Raw genomic sequence first — 19,759 nt, 5'->3', positions numbered from 1 at the left:
CCAGCCCAAATTAGCTAAAAGGGCATTACTTATATCATTGATCCATCTTAAACCAATAACTCCAGATTGTTTAGACTCATACAGACCAGGATTTTAATGATATCAGTGAAATCTTTTTCTTAAAGAAAATATATATATATATATATATATATATATATATATTCAGAATTCTTATTTAATTCATTCATACAACTAGTCTAAACAAAAAGAGAGAGAAGAACATAATATTTGACGAGAGCAATGGTATAATTCTCATCAATTAGCCTAAAGACATTATCAAAATGCGGACGAAGTAGGAGTGTTAAAGAATTATCATTGCCTCAGCACTTTGTCATATACATATTGCCTTCGTTATATGTGGTACAGCATAGATGACTCCATACATCTTAGTTTAAATTAATCCTGCCAACTTACATTTCAGGACAAATAGAGCACAGCCATGGGCTTTTACTCCCCTTGATATAGTCTGCTTTCTAACTTTAATGTCATTTCCACTCCATACTTCTTTGCACTGACAGGAATTTCCATTGAAGTTTTTACCAGGAAGTACCTTAGCCATGTCCGATATCTTTGCAGATATTACCGTCCTCTCAGGGTTCAGATTGAAAAAAGCAACATATAATTCTCCTAGAAAGGCAGAAAGAATAATCATTAGAAAGCATGAAGAATAGAGTTTTGCACTTCTTATTTTTATTTTATAATTCATAAAAAATCATTAAAAATGTGAAGAATAGAATTATGCATTTTTTTAAATTAAAAAAGTAGTCTTGCACTTGGGGGAAATGCACAGCTATGGGGCTCTACAAATTAGAGTTCTATGTTGGTGGGGGAGTCATACCTTTTCTTCCAGTTGCGATCCAAGAACGAGTTCCAGCAGGACGGACTTCAGCTGCACAAATAATCAGCAAGTAACTCAAAAATATGAAATAATGGGACCACTAGCAAAGTTGTTTGCAACATTTTATAAAATAAGGCACAAGTATACAAATCTATCACCTTTGATAGAGTTTACTGTTGCACATAGACCAGAATAGCTATTTGCCAAAGTTCCATTAACGCTCAGCTCCCACATCTGCTAAGACTAAATGCATTAGCTTCCAACATCAATTCATAAATGTAGCTAAGAGTAAGTAACACAATAATGAAATTAAGATACAAAGGCAAAGCACACGATTTTAAAAAAGTTCGGATGAATCTGTCATCCAGAAATAATAGTTTACTCCCTACATTTATACCTAAAACTTAAATTATTTTGTTTGAAACATCTCTCATTCATGATATATTGGGAAAAAAAAAAAACCTGATTTGTGGGCCATCTGCAAGGTGCAAATGCACCACTCTTTTAACTCTTTTGAAGTAAGCTTTTGATTTGGAGAACCCCCCAAGCAAAAGTCCATTCTATCAGTTGCAAATAATTGGAGTTTCCCTTGATATTGTTGTTTATGGGACATCCATTCATCTCTGCATCAGAACAAATGTATTGAAATTAATTTGTAATTATATAATTAAACATTGATATAAAAAATTTAGTATAAGTAAACATGAAAATATTGTAAAAAAAACATTTTGATATTATCAGATCAGAGAAAGAAAGCAATTTTACGATGAAAATTGAGGCTCTTTCTTGTATAGGCAAAATGGCTCTTGATGCTTGCTTCCTAAGTGTTCTTTCCGGCAGATTTGTTCAAGGTCTTGGTCCAGAGCTTTAATAGACCACCCAATTGCTTTTGAATTTGTGCAGCTTGTGAGGCTCAAAACATGTGTATCCGATGTACTTACATCTGTCAGATATCTTCCTGACTGGCTGTCAGGAACATCGTTTTTACTCTTAAAACCGTTCGTACTAGTAATATAAGGAAACTGTACAAACAACTAAATTATGTTATGTTGCTATTTAGACAAAGTTTATTTTTCCCAAGACTACAACAGAATAGATGTATACACATGCCTCCATGTTGTTTGAGCTAAAAGAATTTATCTCCAACAGGATAGGATTTGTTAAAAGGTGGTCTCATCAAGCTTTCTCAGATCTCCTCCAAACATGAGAGGAGACTTAGCCATAGACCACAAAGTCATCTGTGAAAATAAGAAAGATAAGGTCAAAATGGAGTGCTTAGTTATTTTAAGGGATGTAGAGAGCTAACTGATTTGTTTTTATAGAGATACCTGAGTTCTTTGCTCGTCTGCATTAAGGTTAGATGTTCTGTGAGGACCGTCATTTGAACGTAAAATATTTCAAAATATTAAAGCTAATTGTGGGTTTTTATATGTCTAGGCTAGGCTCAACATTAAAATTAAACAGTCAAATCTAATCATTTATATTCTGGGACTTCTGAAGCCACACCACTTGTCTAGACATACTTCTGTCTTAGTAAAAGTCACTTCACGGACTTGGAATGGCAAGTTCTTTGTTTGTAAACATTGAAATGATGCACATTTGAGTGCATGGACTTGTTTGACACTCAAAACTGCTAGGTGAAGAACCCCAAAATGTAAGAGCAAGCATCACTTAAAGAATAACCATGTTTGTTGATTTATCTAACAGTGCTCTATCACGCGCAAATGATTTGTGGTTCATTCAATCCTACTAAGCAGAGTAAATAAGGGTAATATATTTCTACATTAGATGTTTGAAGGAAAAGAAACAAGAATTTTCTTATAACCTGGATCGGTAAGCCATCCTAGTGGTAGCATATCCAAGTCAGGCCATGACTTCCCCAGCAAGCCCTTAGCTCCTATCATATTAGTGGTCGAATAAGCCGATTAAATTAATAAAAGACAAAGGATTTTATGTATTCTATAAGGACAGGTCAAAAAGCAGTAAATGGAAAAGAAATCATGATTGAAAGGTAACTCCAAAACTCTTAAACAGAAACAGAACAGTCTTTCACCTTGTAACATCGAAATGGCTTGCAACATCTCCCCATGAATCCCAATCATCCGCAGCTATCCGGTACATGTTTGCTAGTCCACTCACGTCCTTGGCCATTGCTGGGGTCACACTGGTTCCAGGAGACAGCGAATACAATATGGGGCAGTCAAGTTGCTTTAGAACCTGGGCAAAGGCACACAATGTAATAAGTCAACCATGCAAAATTTGAACAAAATATAGCAGATGCGACAGTAACGTAGAGAACGGGAGGTATGCAGCTTACCTCTGACACAACGCTTATTTCATTTATATCCAAGTCGGCACCAAAGACACAGTCATGTTTCACTACAGGAAAACAGAAGCAATCAATGTCAAACTTAAAATGTGAAAAATAAAGATTGAGCTGCCAATCAGGTGACTGTCCAATTGAGTTTGTTGCGATTGGTAGTGGATGCAATCAAAATATTGTACAAAGTTACAGTTGTACTACATGCACAAATAAAAAATTATACGTGTCTACTTGCATAAATTCTTGGGATGTCCAGAACACCCTAAATGATACAAATGCGATGGCATGTGTTGTGGCAATGCGTATAGAGTACGCAGGAAAACTACTCATTAAAAATGGTCAAGTTACCAAAATCAACACCCCACTCAGCATACTGTTCATAAAGTGACCTCAAGAAGGCTCTTCCTGCTCCCAACTTGGTATCTACACTCATGAAACCATGTGACATCCATGCACACGCCCTTTCCTTAACCCCTATATCTTTTGCACTCCATTTTCTGCCCGATTCTTCATAAGCACCTCCCTGATAAAAACAAATATATAAAAACAGAAGCTTAAGCAATGATTTCTAATTCTAACTCTTGACATTTTTTTTTGTTAGTTGCATTACATATTCCTATAACATTTTTTTATATTTCTAAATATTTTCTTTTGATAATTCGATAGTTGGGGGAGGGTGTATTTAAAACTTGGATGTTTCCATTGAAAACACTAAGAGGTACCAATTGGTTAGATTTTCTTGTTCTTTCATAAAGAAACTATAATAAACGAAGCATGCTCTAACACTTCCAATTTTACAATTATTTCAATCTTTGAGTTATAGTGGAAATAAAGAACAATACCGTGGTTGTGTCCAAGATAGGGGTGTTTGCATTCACTGCTTGTGTACTTATTCCTCTCATAACATGAATCCCAAACTTCAAACCCATGCTATGCACTTTATTGGCTACTTCAGTGAACCCTTTTCCACCAGCAGAGGAAGGCCACCTATCTGGGTCAGGGACCATCCTCCCCCATTTGTCAATTACATCAAATCCTTGAGAGTCAGTGTAAGCACCTTTGACCTTTCTCCGATACCAAAGAAAGTCCACCACAACATACTGCATTGCAGAGATAAAAATTGAGTAAATTTGTTAATCCTAATACTGCTAAATCAATTTGAATGAAAATCAATTATAGACATCTTCAGTCTTCACACCTCATACCCATAAGCATGTAGACGCTCAGATATGATTTGAGCATTTTGCAAGAACTCTTCTTCGGAAACGATCCACCTAAAGCAATCATAGGAATTCCAACCTCTAGGTGGGAAGCTGGCATGTTCTGGTTCCTCATTAGATAGAGTTTTCGCCGATACCCTGAAACACGACACCATTTGTACACATAATTTTTCTTCATAAAAAACTCAGCCACATAACCTTGACTGCTTGACACAATTCAAACACATGGTTCAACACAAAGACATAGAAACCGATACAAATCATAAAACACCACACTCATGAATTCCCTTCAGCCCATTAATTTTATAGTTTATGCACTAATCTTCATCTTCACCAATATCATGAAATTTGTACCCAAAAAAAAAAAAAAACTACTACAATTTTGGTTTTTTGAGCTAAAAAGAGCAACATTTGTTCAATCCGTCTCAAATCTCATATATATGCAACTCCAAAATGCAAAACAAAGAAGACCCATTTAATTAATTGTACACATAAATATATAGCCCAAGTAAAAAATTCAGGAAAGTGAATAATAGAGTAGAATGATTAATCAGTTGAGACAGTCACAAGACTCACAAAAACGAGAACGATGGTTGTCATATCTTTTGTTTTGTTTTTCTTTTTCTTTTTTTTCTTTTTTTTCACTAAAATCTAAATGGTGACCTTTAAATTTTTGTTGAATTATCGTTATCATTGATAAAAGTTTTTTATTTTTAGTCAGTTTAGTCCTTAAATTTTAACATTCTCATCATGATTGTCTATTGTTCTTTATAAAACTGTCACTTTTTCAAATATATAATACTAATAAGTTCTTTTATCGAACTTCACAGTAGTTTTATTATGACCAACTTAACAATAATTCACCCACTTGAAGGGTATAATCTAAATATTAACCCCCTTTTTTGCGTCAATAGCATGAGTAGTAAGCTGTGAACTGTGACTATTGAATTCCCCACAAATTTGAGCAACATTTTTACTGCGTTACAGTCCCAGTTCATTCAAACCAATAAACGCATCTTATTGATCATTAGGATATTCCTTTTGCTTTTTTATTGCCAATCTTATTAATATAATTGGGCAGAGTGTTGAACTAAAACTATTTCAAGTTGGAATTTGTCTCTTCAACTCACGATTTTCAATTGTTGTACACCATTGTATCTATACACACCGATGTGCAACAAGTTTTTCTTAAAATACTTTGACTTCAAAGTTCAAAAGGTAAAATAAAACAGTAATACAGATTCTAATTTTTGAGGAAACAAGGTTTAAATTAGATATATTCAATTTCAATGACAAGTGTCTAACGACAGTCCGTTCAAAGGTTGATGTTTTATGTTTGAACTTATCCGGGTGTGAAATTATGGCTTAGCTTCGTGAAGGTATAAACCTATCCCCACTTGCACGGAATGAGAGGCCTTTCTGAATGCAATGATCTATATTCTGTTTTATCAAATCTTGTAAACGTGTTTAACCTTAATTTTTAATTCAAAATAACCCAATACTCGAATTTAAACCAAAGACATATAACTCAATTGGATCATGCATTTAGCCAATACAACAGCCTGGCATGTTCTGCATGACTAACAAATTCCTTCACCATTACTTTCAAGAGACAAAGTAAGGTGTTGACATTTCATCTTACATCAATGAGAAAATAAGCTCTTACAAGTTTTGCAACCAGACCTTTACTTTGCTGCTCACGGTAAATGTAAACTGATAAACAAATCATCCTTCATCAAGTCGTTAATTGTGGAATGTATTATGAGAATTAAATTAAGGCAAGGTCACACAAGACCCACTTGAAGAAAAAAAGAAAAAGAAAATGGAAAAACACAAGAGTTGCATTAATTTTATAACAATACAACTATTCTGGCATATCAGCAAATGAAACAAGAATAGTCAGTACGAGTATTTCAAACTAAAGTTCAGGAAGAGATATATAACTTTCCCTTTTAACTCATTTAAATTAAAACATAAAAAGGAATTCAGGCTGTAGAAACTGCACCATCCTTGACGGATTCACGCCAGGCATACTCCCTTGCTCCATCCTTATCAACAATCTTGATAACAAAGTTTGGTGGTGCCACAACAAGCCGGGATCGAATCTCCAATATGCACTTATCAACCAGATCGATTGCTTCTTCCACTGACATGCCACTGTGGTAGTGCCTATCCATCATGGAGAGGGAAAAATAGGACCCATAACCAAATGCTCCCTTGTCAAGTTTGTGAAGTGTAGCAATGTAGTCAATATAGTAAAGAGATGGGCCTGTCTCCTTGTCGTAGCCAGCCAGAAGGATATTCACAGAGTATGGATTCTGAAAAAAAAGAATCACAATTATATCAAGTAGCCAAAGTATCAACTACCTAGCAATTATGCCTATAAGATGCATATGTCTCCACATGTGGATGTACTAGGCAACCGCATTAGCAACTGTAGCTCCTTAGGACCAACTCAATGAAAGGGGCACAATCACAGAATAGATCCAGAACAAGCATTTATATGTGATATGATCATATAATTACACCCCCCCCCCCCCGCCTCACCTTCCTATCTCTCGTCTCTCTCTCTCATAGAGACATTTTTTTTAGGTTTCTCTCTCACATTTACACAGAAATGAACACAAAATTATGGCAACTTCTGAACATAACCGGCAAAACTCTATGTCAACTGGCTTAAATGATTACCTCTTGATCTTAATGCAAGTTCACTAGAGAAGACCACTGAGCATTAACGTTAGCGTTCTTCTCTGTTGGGTATATATATTTCAATTTGATTACAATTAGGAAAGAGACATTACTGCTATACTAAAAGCAGGCAGAGAAGCTTAAGTAAGGTCTCCTCCAAGGAAAAACACAAAAAGAACATGGATGAAGCACCAAGAAGGAATGAAAGGAAAAACCTGGAAGCTAAAGCTCAAACTAGACAAATGTGTCTCTGATATCACTATACTCCTACAGGCTAAGAAGTCAGCCTTGAATTACCCAATCTTTTTTATCAAAGGACATATGCAATCAGCCAGATCAATGGTACAAATAACTCAGCCCATACATAATCCTCCAAGCACAACAATGGACCAAGCACAGTATCTCTCCACCACAATGTCAGCAACACATTGGGATTGATTAACATTCCTTGTGCCGATAAAGAAAAGCATCTAGCTTTCTTTATATGACATCTTGAAAAGGCAAGAATTAAAACCTGTTTATGAATCCTGTAAACCCCCTAAGATTCCTATCCTTTTTTTCTTTTGCTATTAGTAAGTTAATTCTCAACCAGTGAGCATTGAACCAATGACCTTACCATAGATCCCTGTCTAGAATAAACTTACAATATAACCATCTAATTATCAATTACAATTTCCATATAGCAATGACTGCTATTTCCAAATGAGAAACCAAAGTAGAAAAACAAAACCCTCAAATGAGCTCAAACAGCCTATCCAAGGCCAGGTAACTACATGAAAGAGAAGCCAGCAACATCTTAAATAAAGCTCCTCCCATTTTAGGGCACCAAAAACTTGGACAAAAATCTTTAGGCCTAACATGATGGGTTCCCACCCTACATGCCTAGCTGAGGATATATATATATATATATATATATATATATTACACGTGTTTTAGTCGGGTGGGGGGGCCTATTTGATCTTTTGTTTCTCTCAAAGTATATATAGGAAAGGATGCTGACGTGCAAGTAAGATGGATGACTCACCAACAGGAGTGCTGATGGGGTTGCAAGTCACAAAAGGACATACCTTCCCCCTTGACACTAGCTCTATAAGAAGGAATAAAAGACTCTTGTCCAGGCTGTGGGAAGACAGGCCTACTTTGGTCCTCAATCAAACTATGTTTTTTAGTGAGAAAAAGAAGTAGCACCTTTTCTAAGGTAGCCAAATGAAAAGCCCCAAATTCTTTAAACAAAAACTTCAAAGCAGATGCTAATTTTCATTATAATCAAAAGTGAAAGTTCCTTATGCCATAGCCTCTATTATAAGAGAGAGAAACTAACAATATATCATTACCCTTAATTACTGAAACCCATGCATATCACAATAACTTAAAATAACTTAAAAACTCAAAGCCCCTGTAATTTAATAAATATTGTTCCTACATCAACTTAGTCTCCTCAGAAGCACAAGCACAATAAATACCTGCATCCATGTCATACACGTGCCAGACATGGACAGGCTTGGGACCAAGGATGCACGGACGCGGCTCCCAGGCCGGCGAACCCGTGTCCGACACGGCGGGACGCGGCGACGCGGGAGGGAAGCCGCAGACCGCGCGTCCGTCCCGCGTCGTGCCGCGTCGCACCACGTGGCGGATCCCGACTCGGGCTGACGCGGCCGAAATCGGCGCCGACTCGGTCCGTATCGGCCTGTATCGGCCGAAACGGCCGAGTCAGGCTGAAATTCAAAAAAAAAAAAAAGGTGCAAACGCACCGTTTGACTTAAGGTCTTAACCTAAATACCCAGACTCCCCAGACCCTCACACTTCGTCCAAAACTCCTCTCTCACTCCGTCCCTCATCTCCCTTCTGCCTTATCTGTGGATTATATTTAATTTATGAACATCATGTTTTAGTTATTATCTACTATTGCTCTTAAATTTGGTATTTGTTTATATAATGTGAAAAAGTATGCTTAGCAATATATTAAACATGTATTGTAAAAATATTTTTAATAATTTTTTAATCGCCGAGTCCTGCCGCACCCGCACCCACCTTTTTCAAAAATTGCCGAGTCCCGCACCCGCACCCGAGTCCCGAAACGCACCCGTGCTTCATAGCTTGGGACATGATTGCATGAGTATCAATTTATCGATATAGCATGAAAGACCTCCATGATCTTCTCTCTCTTTGGGGTGCATCTTCTCTCATTTTATAAGTCTGCTATAATCTTTATTTGGGTGGTCCTCAGATTAGACCGATATCATTTGTTTTGGTTTCTTTTTTCCCCCCAAATATATTTTTAAAAAATATCGTAGACCGACGTTCCCCAAAGAAGAGAGAAAAAGTTTAACAAAAACAATGTGTATTATTTAAGAGTTCCTTTGTTTAAAGTTCCCTTTCTCGTGACCGACACTTAGTTGCATTTTTCTAATTACTGTTTTTGGTTAATTGTTTGTAGTTTATTTGCACTCTAAACATCAATTTTTAGGTATCAATGTACTTTTTTGCTATCTATTATTGCTTTTAAATTTATATTAGATACGTTTTCAAAAAAAAAAAAAAATGGTTATTACTAATTTGTAAAAACCTAGAATAAACATAAAATATGCCTAAAAGTATATATATTAATTAATCTTTATGTCCTTTCCATGTCATGTCCTAAATTTTCAATAACTGTCATGTGACTGTGTTTTGTACCTTCTGGTTTCTTGTCTGTGTCCGTGCTTTTTAGGTCTCTATAAACCATATTAGCACTAAGTCCCCAATGCAAACTCCAAATCCATATTACCAAATAGTGCATTTTAACACCTACCAATCCCCACTAAACTGGATCCCAAATCTCTGATGTTACACCCTTAACTATCATAACTATTTAACTACTCATAAAATAAAATGGCCCTCATCTTCCCAGTCTTGATCTCCATCCACCATTTGGGATATTCGTTTTGGGTATTCTACTGTTGCTTTAATTCCATCATATTTAATCTATCATGAGTTAGTGTGGCCTGAAATGCTTGACACTAACAATGAAGCAGAATCATGCTCATTTACACATTAAGTTTTCCTTTTTTTTTGTTCTGTTTTTTATGAGTAGCATAACTTTATTGATGAAAAATTAGCCCAAGTACACAAGGGGTATACTATGGGTACAACACAATCAATCTCTCAAGTTATAATGATCAAACAGATCTAATAAAGAAGTAAAAGAAACGATTCCAAAGCTAGGATCCGATCAAACAAAGATTGAAAGAAAAATAACTTAAGATCAAGAATAGACCATTTACAATCCTCGAAACTTCTAGATTCCTTTCCTCCAAAAATGCCACATTAAACAATGTGGCACTACCTTCCAAATGACTATGTTCTAATGATGACCAAACTGAACCTGCCAGAAAGCTAACATATCCTAAACCCTCCTCAGCATAACCCCTTGAACACCAAACAGACCCAATACCATAGTCCACAACTCCTTAGCTATAGGGCAATGAAGAAATGGACCAACAAATAATAACTTATATTCATTCTACTACAATCTTAATAAGTAAATGAAACAATAAATGCCTTTGATACTTTGATATAGGCAATATGTCATGCTCTAAATCAAAATATCCTAATCTCTCCAAGGATTAAAAAAAATACAAGGTATCACAGTGTTTGAATCCGGTTCTCCTTCCATCCACTCATTCTTGTGGGAAGAGGAAATACCATTTAAGCCAAATCTCATAGGCAAGATATCATAGTTGATAATACAACGAATTCATTCTTGGCTCAGAATTACACTTACAGGACTTCTCTTCATAGAAAAATTCCCATTCATATATACAAGCCCGGTTCAGCAATCAAAAGCATACGAAACTATCCACTTCCTATAAATTGCACAATTTAACTTAATTTTTTTTAATGGGTGTCCAAGCAAAATACCAAATGAGACATAATAAAAGAAAAGAGTTAAACTCGTTAGACACAATAACACTGTCCTTAAGAATATCACTAAACCCATTTTTTTTGGTAATGTAACTCCTACTAAATGGCTGACCCTGATTAATCTGTTGGATCCATAGCCGACCATAAAATTTTGGAACTAAGACTTGGTTTTAATTGCAAATCCTACCATTTTCCCAGCAGAGAGCAGAACTTCAAATAATCAAATCACAAACAACCAATCACACGTATATCTAAAAAAAAAACCAATACTTTTCTTTCTACCCTCCTTGCATTTACCATAAAACCCATTTCAAACCTTCCAATTAACCAAAAAACCCTAGAATCCCCAACCCCATAGCAATTGTTCAAACACCCAGATCCCAAAATCGTTCCTTTTTTTTCTCTTTGTATCCTCATTGCAATTTTCCCAAATGAAATACCCAAATTTTAACATCAACAACAAACCAAAAAAAAAAAAAAACCCTAAATTAGTTTACACTTTATACCTTACGCAAAGCAGTGGCGAGCTCGCCTCGAGTGAAGTTTGCTGCAGCGGCTGTGGTCAGAGGAATCCCATTACGGAATTGATACAAAGCCACGTTTTTCTGTATATACTCAGTGAATTGAACTCTGCAGATAAACAAAAACGCAACAACTCAAAAAACCAATCAAAACCCAAAAATCCAACAACGAAAGAAAGCGAAAAGAAAAAGGGGGGGGGGGTGGTATTGAAAATCAGAGTGAAAACCTGTCGCCGGCCTCGCCACTAGCGGCGATGAGCTTGTGAGAGTCGAGGACCATGATCTTGTCTTCGTTGGACTTGTGAACCAGTATGCTGTGAACTGCAGAGGAATCGGCTACCACTATGGCGAACCCATTGCCTACCAATCCGAACACGCACTCCATGATCTATGAGTGTATGAGTTTTCGCTTTTCTCTCTTTATTTTTCTGTGTGTGGGGGTTTGAGAACTTTTGATTTGATTTTGTGGAGTGGTATGGAGTATAACACTAAACAAGCATCAGCGCCTTGAGGAACAAGTTGAGGGACCCTTGTTTTTGTTTTTGTTTTTTTTTTTTTTTAAAGCAAGGTTTGGGCTTATACGGCTTGAGAAATGGGCCTATTTGATGTGGTGATTTTTTTTGGTCTGGGCCCAAATTCTATTATAGATTTTGAGATGTATCCTATGGTATTATTATTCATGGCTTTCGTATCTATGATATGTGAGGTCTATGACCCCGATCAGTAATCGAGTTTAAACACAAGTTTTCAGTTTTAAAATAATATTACACGTATTTTTACATATTTTTTTATCCACACGTATTTTCAAAAAAATTGAAAACTGTTGTTTAAACACACGTACCATACGTGACCTATATTTCCTTACATTTTTCATTTATATTTAGTTTTTTTTTATGGATTTGGTGAATTTCATCTTTTTTTTTTCTCACTAAATAATTGAATTGTAGTTTTTTTATGGATACAATTATGTTAGAGATTGAGAAGAATAAAGAAAAGGAGTATGAGATAGATAAGATTTTAAATGGAAATAAAATTGTTGCAGATTGTTTGATTCAGAATAAGTTAGAGCATATTATCTACAATGTACTAAACAAACAAGTTTTGGTGTGTCCAAGAGAAACTCTAGACTTGGAGATGATGAGATTTAAAAATATTTTACTCTTTCATGTGATTGTCAAGGCAAGGCAAAAATAATAATGATCTTAACCTGAATCCAAAAAAGAATCTTGAGTGCAAGGTCGAGATTAGACAAACTTGTTGTCCTGATGAAAGATTTACAATCTACTGTAACGTTGCATTTTTTTTTTTTTAATCATAACCATGCTGTGAACCCTGAAAAAGCAAGATATTTAGATGCCAAGATTGATCCTTATGTGAAAAGATGGCCATTATTTTAAATTCCTAATTTTCTTAATTCTCAACTCATAGTTAATTCGATTCAATCGAGAGGTTTGGTCTAGTTTTGAAAACCATAGTTATTCCTTTAAAGCGAGGCATATTTCATCTTTAAACTTTTCAACTCTCTCTTTATCTGCATCATTTCAAAAATAATTGGAAACCAACTAGTACACTAGCCACTTGTCAACTAGTAAAATAAGGCTATATGTTGCCTTCATCAATTAACCAATGTGTAATTATTTTTATTAGGGTCGAACATAAATTTGAGAATTTAACTAAATTCTCCCAACCCAATTCATCACTGAGGGTTTCACTAAAATATATATTCTACATAATTGGTTTTTGAAACCTAAAACCAACTTGTTTATGTCAGCCTTTGAGTCCTCTTTCTTGAACTTGGTAAACTCGACCTTTCTGTGTCCCCCTAACATTCACTAGCATCCCTTATCCTCCATTGACCTTGCCCACCTCTCGTCTCCTTGCTCCCATACCTACCACAACGTTGCCCAATTCGTTGTCATTCTCTGCATGCAGATCTGCATCCGAACCCAACTTTTGCTTATCCCTTATTTCTAATTTTCTATGGAGAAGTGCCTATTGCACGGGGTTATATGTCACCCATATAGACTTGCTTATGTGGAACTTATTTTTTAGGTGAACACCAAGTAATCATCCAATCTATAAGTTTAATAAACATGGTCTCAAATTGCCCCCATACCTACCACAACGTTGCCCAATTCGTTGTCATTCTCTACATGCAGATCTACATCCGTACCCAACTTTTGCTCATCCCTAATCTCTAATTTTCTATGGAGAAGTGCCTATTGCACGGAGTCATATGTTACCCATATAGACTTGCTTATGTGAAACTTATTTTTTAGGTGAACACAAGTAATCATCCAATCTGTAAGTTTAACAAACATGGTCTCAAAATATTTGGAAGTTTGCAAATTAGGCATACTTTAATAGCATAAATATATTTTTCTAAAATGCCTGTTGGTGAGTTTGAAAATGTGGGTTCAAATTTCCAACTAAATAAATGTTTTTTTTGTTCATAGAAACTCTTGTATACGAAAGAAATTGAAGCATGTATAAAGAAATTCTCTTGAAAATTTTCAACTATATTGTTCATCTTTTAATCTTTTATATGAACTCCATTTACTCTTAATCAAATTATCTATTTAAATGTCTTATATACATATATATATATATATATATATATATATGTATATATACACACATACATATGAATTACTCTAAATTATTATGTTGATGAATACATATTTTTATTTATTTTTGTTAATATGGATACTAGACCTAAAAAGTATGAGTTTATAATTATGTGTGACAATTAAATTTGTGTTTAATTTGTTGTCTATTTCAATGCTTATTTTAATTAACAACTTCAAAATCAAATCTGTTTTTAAAATTTTCTTCAATAATATCTTTTCCTCTTGGATTAAAAACCCAACTCCTCAACAAAAGCCCAAGAAGGAACGTTAGTGGGCTGCCAGGCATTACTAGATAATAGCCCATGTTATAAGATTATGAGCCTAAGAAATTTGCCTTTCTCAGAATATAACAAAATTGACAATCACCAACAACATAGAGCATGAATTTCATATCAAGAACAAAAGATTAGCAATCACCCACAATTTGGTTAATCAGTGCTCAGCTATTTAGCGTACTGGCATTCACATTACCTTCAATAATGTCAAGGCCCTCATGAACTAGCTTGCTTCTAGACCACCAGAGCTGATCACAAAATATAGCAGCAAAAAGTGTGCTAGTTTTGCTCGTCTTTTAACCACACCTAGGTACATATTAAATGGATTGAGAATCATTTTGAGCCCATTCAATGATTGGCAGAGAATTTGAGAGATTACAAAAGCGATTAGACCCTAAATTATGGCTTATATCAATTTTATGTTACTAAATTAAGCCCAATTGTTAATTTGATCAGACAAATAATATATGCATTGATGCACAAACACAATAGCTAATTCCAAAATCAGTCACAAGCACTCAAACACTGCAAAGTGTTTACTGAATGAAAAACTCCTAAGGAAAATAGGTAGCTCTCTAGCTCTTCAATCTGTGAATTGGGTCTAGTATTTATTGGGATTAGAGGGTTATATACTTATATGATAGGGCTAATTGGATGGGTGTAACTGATTTCTCTTAGGTTAGCAATCTTGCTCGATCGAGTATCAAGCAAGACTCAGGTGAGATTGCAGGTTAATTGTTTTTCTAAAACTGTACTTCGCCTAATAGACATATCTCGCTCAATCGAGATTCTCCATGCAGCAATTCTAGCTTCAACACTTTGACCTCTCAATCAAATACAATTTAACCCACAAATATTCAAGATACACTAAGATCCTAACAAAATTTATAGATGTAATAATGTAAAGTTAAAAGGCCAAATAGAGTTATTGCAAACTGTAATTGCAAATAAACAAAGACAACAGAGGTGTTCATGAGTTTTAGTACAACCATTACACCTGTGGCATGAGGAACTGGGAGGTTGAATTTCCTACTATGGATGGCAAATGACTCTTGTTGAAGAAGAAAATTTACCTGATTAGTGAGGTAGGTTTGCTTAACAGTATAATTTTCTCTAGCCATAGGAAACCCAGATCAGCTTATACTCAATGCTAGATCGAGATAAATTAATAAATTCTTTGGATCTGATTAGCAGTAACTAAATGATCCTATTGTCTAGTTTGCTCATCTATAAGTTCAATTAATGTCTGGAAGAACACGATGCCTGGGTTATGGTTTGAAAGAAGTCAAGGAAGGTATCCATGGATCATCCCATATCTTGACTAAAGCATCAGTACTAATCAATAATCACTGATGTTTGAAGGAAGTGCAAACTTTTAGGAGTTTTTGTAATACCAACCTTTGCACGCCTCCGTTACCTTTTGGGAACAGTTCAAATACCATCTACTAACATCACCGAAAACCTTGTTAAAATACTGTTAAGAGAAGGTTTGTCAAAAAAAAATGTTGTGAAGATGGGATTTGAACCCATGACCTCAAGGTTATGAGCCTTGCAAGCTACCAATAAAAATAGTACAAAAGTAATATATATATATATATATATATATATATATATATTAGAAATGGGATTCAAGTGGATGAATCATGAGCAGAAGTTTGGGATTAGTTACTAGTTCTAATTTTATACAAATTTATATTTTTTGGGAATTAGTTGTAGTATGCTGACGTTTTTTGAAATGATTAAAAATCACCGAAATAATGTCTAAACCCAATGATTAAGGCCATACCTAGTCTACCCAATGTATAAAACTCTTGTTTATGCGGGGTTTGAGAGAATTGGTGGTAAGCAACCTTACCCACAATTTCTTTTTTTTTTTGGAAAAACTGATTTCTCTATTCGAATCGGCTACCGGTCATTTTGGGTGAAAGGCAAAGTCCAACTTTTATTGTGTTTCTGCATTACCAACTGCGCCCATAATTTGTTGCTGCCAAAACCAACTTGCCAGCCCAAATTAGCTAAAAGGGCATTACTTACATCATTGACCCATCTTAAACCAATAACTCCAGATTGTTTAGACTCATACAGACCAGGATTTTAATGATATCAGAGAAATCTTTTTCTTAAAGAAAAAAAAAAACATATACAGAATTCTTATTTAATTCATTCATACCACTAGTCTAAACAAAAAGAGAGAGAAAGAACATAATATTTGACGAGAGCAATGGTATAATTCTCATCAATTAGCCTAAAGACATAATCAAAATGCAGACGAAGTAGGAGTGTTAAAGAATTATCATTGCCTCAGCACTTTGTCATATACATATTGCCTTCGTTATATGTGGTACAGCATAGATGACTCCATACATCTTAGTTTAAATTAATCCTGCCAACTTACATTTCAGGACAAATAGAGCACAGCCATGGGCTTTTACTCCCCTTGATATAGTCTGCTTTCTAACTTTAATGTCATTTCCACTCCATACTTTGCACTGACAGGAATTTCCATTAAAGTTTTTACCAGGAAGTACCTTAGTCATGTCCGATATCTTTGCAGATATTACTGTCCTCTCAGGGTTCAGATTGATAAAAGCAACATATATTTCTCCTAGAAAGGCAGAAAGAATAATCATTAGAAAGCATGAAGAATAGAGTTTTGCACTTATTTTTATTTTATAATTCATAAAAAATATTAAAAATGTGAAGAATAGAATTATGCATTTTTTTTAATTAAAAAAATAGTCTTCCACTTGGGGGAAATGCACAGCTATGGGGCTCTACAAATTAGAGTTCTATGTTGGTGGGGGAGTCATACCTTTTCTTCCAGTTGCGATCCAAGAACGAGTTCCACCAGGACGGACTTCAGCTGCACAAATAATCAGCTAGTAACTCAAAAATATGAAATAATGGGACCACTAGCAAAGTTGTTTGCAACATTTTATAAAATAAGGCACAAGCATACAAATCTATCACCTTTGATAGAGTTTACTGTTGCACATAGACCAGAATAGCTATTTGCCAAAGTTCCATTAACGCTCAGCTCCCACATCTGCTAAGACTAAATGCATTAGCTTCCAACATCAATTCATAAATGTAGCTAAGAGTAAGTATCACAATAATGAAATTAAGATACAAAGGCAAAGCACACGATTTTAAAAAAGTTCGGATGAATCTGTCATCCAGAAATAATAGTTTACTCCCTACATTTTTACCTAAAACTTATATTATTTTGTTTGAAACATCTCTTATTCATGATATATTGGAAAAAATATATATAAATAAATAAATAAATAAATAAAAACCTGATTTGTGTGCCATCTGCAAGGTGCAAATGCACCACTCTTTTTAACTCTTTTGAAGTAAGCTTTTGATTTGGAGAACCCCCCAAGCAAAAGTCCATTCTATCAGTTGCAAATAATTGGAGTTTCCCTTGATATTGTTGTTTGTGGGACATCCATTCATCTCTGCATCAGAACAAATGTATTAAAATTAATTTGTAATTATATAATTAAACATTGATATAAAAAATTTAGTATAAGTAAACATGAAAATATTTTAAAAAAACATTTTGATACTATCAGACCAGAGAAAGAAAGCAATTTTACAATGAAAATTGAGGCTCTTTCTTGAATAGGCAAAATGGCTCTTGATGCTTGCTTCCTAAGTGTTCTTTCCAGCAGATTTGTTCAAGGTCTTGGTCCAGAGCTTTAATAGACCATCCAATTGCTTTTGAATTTGTGCAGCTTGTGAGGCTCAAAACATGTGTATCCGATGTACTTACATCTGTCAGATATCTTCCTGACTGGCCATCAATACTCTTAAAATTCTTCGTACTAGTAATATAAGGAAACTGCACAAACAACTAAATAATATGTTATGTTGCTATTTAGACGAAGTTTATTTTTCCCAAGACTACAAAAGAATAGATGAGTGCACATGCCTCCATATTATTTAAGCTGAAAGAATTTATCTCTAACAGAGTAGGATTTGTTAAAAGGTTGTATGCGGCACCGTCTATCTTTCTCACATCTCCTCCAAACATGAGAGGAGACTTAGCCATAGACCACAAGGTCATCTGCAAAAATAAGAAAGATAAGGTCAAAATAGAGTGCTTAGTTATTTTGAGGGATACAGAGAACTAACTATTTTGTTTTAGATAGATACCTGAGTTCTTTGCTCATCTGGAAGAAGCCTAGATGTTCTAATTCACTTGCCAATGCTTTGCCATAGATATACAAAATGTTTCAAGTAAAGAAGTATGTTGTATAACTTGTTTCTGAAGCCATGCCACTTGGTCTAGACATACTTCTGTTTTAGTAGAAGTCACTCAGCGGACTTGGAATGGTGAGTTCTTTGTTTTTAAAGTTGATGTTATGCATATTTGAGTGCATGGACCTATTTGACACTCGATACTGCTAGATCAAGAAGCCCAAAATGTACAGCAAACATCACTTAAACAATAACTAAGTTCATAGATTTATCTAACGGTACTCTGACATGGCCAAAAAAATTGTGGTTCATTCGATCCTACCAAACCCTTTAAATAAGGGTAAAAATTTTCTTCATGAGATGAATGAAGGAAAAGCATCAAGAAAATTATTATAACCTGGATCAGTAAGCCATCCTAGTGCTAGCATATCCGAGTCAGGCCATGACTTCCCCATCAAGCCCTTAGCTCCTATCATATTAGCGGTAGATAAGTCCCTGATAAAAAAATTAAATTTTATTTCTGCATTCTCTAATGATAGGTCAAAAAAGCAGTAAATGGAAAAGAAATAATAATTGAAAGGTAACCTAAACTCCTAAACTCTTGAACAGAAACAAACAGTCTTTTCACCTAGTAATATTGAAATGAGCCGCAACATCTCCCCACGTATCCCAATCATCCCCAGTAATGCGGTACATGTTCACTAGTCCACTCACATCCTTGGCCATTGATGTGGTCACACCAGTTCCAGGAGACAGTGAATACAATATGGGGCGGTCAAGTTGCTTAAGAACCTGGGCAAAGGTGCACCATGTAAAATGTTAGCAATGCAAATTTGTACAAAATATTTCAGATGTAACAATGATGGTTACTATAAAAAAAGGATTTTAAGGTGCCACTCAAATGATGGTTACTTCCTCTACATATAACATAATGCAGAGGAAAGTGTCTGGTTACTATAAAAAAATCACTTACCTTGTAGCATCTCATGTACTATCAAACATGATGTTGTTTGGAACCTTTCTAAACATTGAAGTTTTTGTATGAATGAATTAGATGGCACTCTCCTCTGATGAATAAACATGGGGATGACGGTAGAGATTCTGCGGAAAGTAGCCAATCAGTTGAGGATTGTTAGTAACTTTTCGTTATAT

The 19,759-nt window shown here is 35.1% G+C and overlaps 1 protein-coding gene and 2 pseudogenes across 1 annotated transcript; all 3 read right to left on the bottom strand.

Annotated features, from left to right (window-relative positions):
* Positions 1 to 301: 301 nt before the first annotated feature.
* Positions 302 to 4,568, bottom strand: LOC115955482 (annotated as a pseudogene).
* A 1,480-nt stretch (positions 4,569 to 6,048) lies between these two features.
* LOC115955480 (proteasome subunit beta type-2-A) lies at positions 6,049 to 12,029 on the bottom strand. Its single transcript, XM_031073605.1, has 3 exons — positions 11,724 to 12,029; positions 11,482 to 11,605; positions 6,049 to 6,699 (listed from the first exon to the last, which is right to left on the bottom strand). Exons 1-3 carry the CDS (start codon positions 11,879 to 11,881, stop codon positions 6,367 to 6,369), a joined length of 615 nt encoding a protein of 204 aa, XP_030929465.1. The 5' UTR covers positions 11,882 to 12,029; the 3' UTR covers positions 6,049 to 6,366.
* A 4,594-nt stretch (positions 12,030 to 16,623) lies between these two features.
* LOC115956409 lies at positions 16,624 to 19,595 on the bottom strand (annotated as a pseudogene).
* Between the last annotated feature and the right edge of the window lie 164 nt (positions 19,596 to 19,759).

The sequence above is a fragment of the Quercus lobata genome, chromosome 8 (genome assembly GCF_001633185.2).
Source record: "Quercus lobata isolate SW786 chromosome 8, ValleyOak3.0 Primary Assembly, whole genome shotgun sequence".
Taxonomy (NCBI): domain Eukaryota; kingdom Viridiplantae; phylum Streptophyta; class Magnoliopsida; order Fagales; family Fagaceae; genus Quercus; species Quercus lobata.
This window is presented reverse-complemented; position numbering and strand designations above follow the sequence as displayed.

Bases quoted from the DNA above. Each gene is read 5' to 3' on its own strand.
- LOC115955480 (XM_031073605.1), bottom strand. From the start codon at position 11,881: ATGGAGTGCGTGTTCGGATTGGTAGGCAATGGGTTCGCCATAGTGGTA. The intron at 11,606-11,723 runs GTTTTCACTCTG...GTTTATCTGCAG, and splicing joins AGTGGCGAGGCCGGCGACAG to AGTTCAATTCACTGAGTATA. The intron at 6,700-11,481 runs GTATAAAGTGTA...CTTTTTTTTCAG, and splicing joins TCGCCACTGCTTTGCGTAAG to AATCCATACTCTGTGAATAT.